General features: G+C 37.9%; 1 protein-coding gene across 1 annotated transcript; it reads right to left on the reverse strand.

Annotated features, from left to right (window-relative positions):
- Window positions 1-576: 576 nt before the first annotated feature.
- On the reverse strand, window positions 577-4700 carry LOC120119392 (protein argonaute 2-like). Its single transcript, XM_039139197.1, has 3 exons — window positions 4184-4700; window positions 2725-3901; window positions 577-2244 (listed from the first exon to the last, which is right to left on the reverse strand). Exons 1-3 carry the CDS (start codon window positions 4647-4649, stop codon window positions 786-788), a joined length of 3102 nt encoding a protein of 1033 aa, XP_038995128.1. The 5' UTR covers window positions 4650-4700; the 3' UTR covers window positions 577-785.
- Window positions 4701-5664: the final 964 nt, after the last annotated feature.

Raw genomic sequence — 5664 nt, forward strand, 5'->3', positions numbered from 1 at the left:
GGCATTGATGCCTTTCTATTTAACATTTTTCAGGTTTGGGGTATGGGAAGCGGCAAAATGGGTCGCTCGAGTTCGGGAACAAACAATCTATGACCCTAAACATCCCATACTACTTAATCTAATGACAGATATAGTAGAGGAAAATAGATATCTTCAGTGCAAAGTGTCAGCTATGGAAACTGCATTTCTTATAAAGGCAATGGATGAATAAATTATTATAAGATAGTATATGTTTGAAAGACTTTAAACTAATTGACATCATTCAAACACCCTTACAAACATTACATTCGAACCGAGAATCTCTAAAAATAATAATCATTCTTTTAACTACCAATGTCATTTAATTCGTGTCCAAATTCATGCTAATAGGCTAACGAATAAACAAGGTTTTCTATTTTCCATGACTGTCCAAATTAATGCTTGCCGTCACTGATAATATAATTTTATACCGTAATTTTATTCTTTGTTCCTAAACAATAATAAGAAAACCAGCTTGTATTTCTCAATGAAGTCAAAGAGTCGAAATAACATAAGATACAAACACAACCGAGTTCACAACAAAGTTTTTTTTTATAAAAAAAGAAGAAGACAAAACAAGAACAAACAAAGCATTCAGTTCCCTCAAACTCATTGCATGCATAAAGCAACAATGTAAAAGAGGAAATGCTAGAAAAAGCCTTCATACGCATTAGATTCACGCACAAACCCCTTCACTAGGAGAACTTAGGAAAGGAGTAAACCAGCGTTCAGGGCGTTTTCGTCTTCAGATGAAGTTCGGCCATTCTTCAAACAAAGAACATCATGTTTTCCAGGTCCGCATGCAGCTTAAACCAGTCCTGGAACGAAGCTGCCGATGACATTGATGATGATGATATTAATGATGAAGATGAGGTTGATGATGTTGGAGGAGACTGTCTTTCTATCATTGCCTGATAGTACAGCCGTCCCCTATAAGCAACGAGGTCGGCATAGTACACAGGCGGTACCAGAGATACCGGTTTTGTACACCTCGCAAATGTAAAGCACATGTTGTAAATAAGCTTCTGCAACTGGTCGGAGGAGAACCCATGCTCATCCCACAAGACATGGTAGTGCGTAGGCTTGCTAGTACCGAGGCTTCCGTGGTGACTACAGAGATAGAAGTCGAACTCGAAAGGGTGCACAATTGTAGTGTCAACTACCGTACCTGGTGAAATATTTCCGTTAGGACCACCGTCCTTTTTTCCCACTGGGAAGAAACGAGTTTGGTGACGCTTCTGAGCAACAATAACGGTGATTGTAGGAAAGTAATCGTTTTTCTGGAAAACATTCTTGATATCCATTAACTCTTCATTAAGAACCATATCAAACTGACCCTCACTAACTCCATCACGGAAGATCACAATTTTTTCTGGTTTGACATTATTTAGACGACCATAAGATTCAACAAGTTCCAAACACATTTCACCGAACTCAAGGATCTGTTCTTTGCGATGAAACTGAGGGCGAACCCTTGCTGCATAACGATTAGCTTTAGGCCAGTTCATTGTAGCTACAACAGCTGCTATAGATGGGCTAGTCTTATTATGAGCGCCAGGATGATTAACATCTGCTCCAACAAACATAACATGACCTTCACCATGGAAGTGGGGAAGCCGGTCATTCAGCTCCACGTTGCTGCCCCCGAGCTTGGCATTGATTTTTAGGGCAAGATTAGCAAGGTACTGGTCCTGCCCTCTGTTAGCATGGTTGGACAGACAACACTGAGTCACCACACCAATTTTCGTCTCGGAGATCCACTTGAGACATTTGTAGCCGTCATCCTTCCTCGACATCACACAAAGAAGAAACTGTAAATTTCCTCTACCTACTTGACTAGTAACTCCTTCAAGCAGTTGACCAAGTGCACTAACATCGGAAAATATTTGCATTCCAGCCTTTTCATACAAGAGAGGTTCCTCCAATCTCATCCCAAGATTCCTGCACCTATCTATCAGCTTCGGAATGAATGTACGACCATTCAGTCTGGCTCGATCTCGTTCATAAAGGGTGAAGTCAATTACACCCCAGCACTGAATTGCTTTTCCTTCCACAACAGCCTTTCCAACCAGGTTCCACTGGCATGTTTGTTTGTCAACTGTTATTTTCATCAATTTGCCAGTTTTAGGAGCAGCCAACTTCAAAACCGGAGGTCCAATCACACGTCCTTTCACAGGTGTCATATTAGTATCGACTTCAATACCAAAATTCTGGATAATGTTTCCGCTGCCACAAAAAAGAGAAGGAAAAATAAGACTCATATTATAGGCAACCTTTTCAGTTCGTTAGGATTGTGTTACTAGCATGGATGATGCATGAAAGCTTCATACAGCAATAGCATGTTCTTTTCCTATAACCCAGGTATCAATAGGACAAACAAAATAACCATCTAAAACATGAAACTGAGAAAAACCTGTACATATACAGTCATTTAAAACAATTACATAAACAGACCAAAACTCAATTCATTCATGCCAAGAAAGCACCTTACATCAAGAGCATAAGCAGAAATTATGGATCAAGGCACTTATGCGAGAATAAAAATATCAACATTGGCCAACTACTAGTATTCACCAACATAACAAAGAAACAAATAATTCCAATATCAAAAGGAAACCAATATTGTTGTCAGAAATGAAGCAATAAAACAGGCATCTAATGGAAGCAAGAATAGAAATAAAAGGCTCAATTGTTTTGTATACATACCCACATGGTCCATCCTCGGATTGAACCATACCACAGATATTGCTTTGTCTTACATGTGGCTCTGCCAAGGACATTTTCTTCAATAAAAAGAAGGCATTGTCATCCAAATACTCCTTTGGATAAATCTGCCCCTCAGCTAAGACACAGAACTCCATTGGGATATAGTTCATCCGATTGTTTTTGCTCACATCTAGGCAAGGAATATCCAAGTGGGTAATATTCTTCTTGTATTTCTCCTTGAAATAATCAACAATTCTAATATGCTTTCGCGTATCATTTGCATCTAGAAATGAAGCATGGCGAGTATCTTCCCGCGTCAACCCAACTACAACATACTTCTGTTTGGTAACTCGATGGGTTACATTGACCTTCAAGTTTCTCAACACTAGATCAACATCTCGCCTGAATCTTCGAAAATTGTTCACATTAAAATCAGTAATGTGTTCAGCTAAAAATTCCAGAACAGACATTTTCTTGCGAAATGCTAAAACTGAATAATCCAGGCAAAGAGCCAGACCCTGGAATGTGGGCTTCAGGCTATATTGGATTCCTCTGGATGCTGTGATGCCATATCCAAGATCATCTTCTGGAGAAGCTTTATTAGGATGGAAGCTTCGGCCAACAGGAATCATATGCATAACTGGATTCTCCTTCATAACTACATCCATCCCCTGTAATATGTCACGGGGTATCGAGGAGGCATTCTTAGACAAGTAATCACACAACTTGCAAAGTCTGAGCTCATTCACAAGCTTTATAGAACATTTGTATTCACCAGACTTGAAGTCTTCGCCCTCAGACAATTCCACCTTGAATTCTCCTTCAGCTAATCGGACAGCACTAAATATATTCTTTTCACCGTCATACGCTGTCATCAACAATGGCAATTGAGGGTTATCAGTGAATAACTTTGACCGGATAGTAGACAGTAGTAGCTTAGATAGTCTGGCAGGGCGGCCATTCCTGGGGGACTCCACTGGCTTGATGTCAACATCATAGTGCTTTATGATACTCTCGGGATTGAAGTTAACACGAAAATGATTGACATTAAGCCTAACAGTTGAAACAGAGGCCCTTCCACCTTCATCAGGTCGCATTATAGGGTTATATCTATTCTTATTCCCCGGAGATAATGATGTAGAAGCCAAGTGTGTTGAAATATTCATCACAGCAGGGACTGTAAAGGAAGTAAAATGGCGAAGATCAAACAAAATTAACCTCAAATTCAATAATTAATCGAAACTGAAAATCATGCTTAGAGTGTTAGAAAATTCAACTTGGTCAACATAGTAGAAAAGTCTAGACCATAGTATTTGGTAAGTTAACATTTTTCAAGCTCCGCAACATAAACTTTGTTATTTTTAGAAAATAATTGACCCTCCGCAACCGTAACTACAATTTAGTACTACGGACTATAGACCCATTGACCAAAAAGTCAAATTAAAAAGAGAAATTATACCAGGGGCAGGCTGTAGAGACCTGGAAGGCAATGCCGCTCTGTCAACTTCAGGTTCCGGTGTCGGACCAGCAACAGGCCGCCGCGCTCTTCCCTTTGGCACCCCGCCGGTTCCACCGCCTCTGCCGCCCGCTGATTCCGTTGCGCGACTATAATTCGGTTTCTCCGTCTGAGGCCGAGCAACCCAGCCTACCCTTCCACCATTTCCGCCGCCACCTCCACGAACACCACCAGCGTAACCACCACGTACGGCGGCGCCCTCCTGTCCCGTAACTTGATGAGGACTCGCTTGAGGGTTAGTTCGGTTCCAGTGGGCTCCACTTCGTCCTCGGCCTAACCCCGTCTGATGAGGCTGCTGATGATGATGATCCCTGCCGCCATCTCTACCTCTGCCTCTTCCCCTTCCACGACCATGGTAACTACCACTACCACCGGTTCCTCTTCCTCCAACACTACCGTCACCCTCCATTGGACTCGGGAGCACAACTAGGGAGAAAACAACTCTAATCAGGACAAGTTGCTACAACCGGGAGTTTATAAGGGAAGACGGGTGTAGAACGGAAATTACAGAATACCCTTATTTCGCTTTAGCGCTTTGGTAAAACATTGGTTGAAATTTAAAATATTTATATTGTTAAACTACACATTTAGCATACAAACTATCAATTTTGTTTCGTTATGGTTACATAATTATTTTTTGTTTCAAAATCATACCTATTGTTACGTTTTAGTTTTATTTTGGTCACCACCTTTAAAAACAATGATTATGCTAATGTGTAATCATAAGATAATTTCAAGACATCATTAAAACATAAAACATTTCACGTCAATAGTTTTGTCAATTTCTTAATGATGAATGACCAAAATGAAACTAAAACATAATATTAAGTATAATTTGACAACAATGATAGTTGAGTACCCCAAATAGAATAAATATGATAGTTATGGTGTTAAACATATAGTATACCCTTATATTTATCACTAAATTAGTTCGGAACTTAAACACGCGTTGTCTTTAAGACAGGTTAAGATATGCAAAGTTATTATTATTATTATTATTCTAAATTTAATTTTTATAATTTATCTTTATGAAATTAATTCTTTGAATTATTTTTTATTAAAAGTATTAGTTCTGCGTTTAATTATAGAATTAACTATTGATTTGAAAATTGAGAAATAAAAAATATTTGAATTATTTGTGTTTATCATTTTTATTAATTTAATTTTGAATCTTTTAAATAAATAAATAATATAATTTATTAATTATCTATATTTATATAAAAACCGTAAATATAGATAATTAAAAACATTTTACTTTATATAGTTATATAACAATAATAAATAATAAATTTAAACAAAATTAAGAATAAAATTATATAATAACTTAATTTTACCAAAATAGATAAAATTTTAAAATAACATAAAATTTTAAATACTATTAATAATTTAATATATATAAATATAATGGAAGCAACGAATGGAGG

The sequence above is a fragment of the Hibiscus syriacus genome, unplaced genomic scaffold (assembly GCF_006381635.1).
Source record: "Hibiscus syriacus cultivar Baekdansim isolate YM2019G1 unplaced genomic scaffold, ASM638163v2 tig00110332_pilon, whole genome shotgun sequence".
In the NCBI taxonomy this organism is placed as follows: domain Eukaryota; kingdom Viridiplantae; phylum Streptophyta; class Magnoliopsida; order Malvales; family Malvaceae; genus Hibiscus; species Hibiscus syriacus.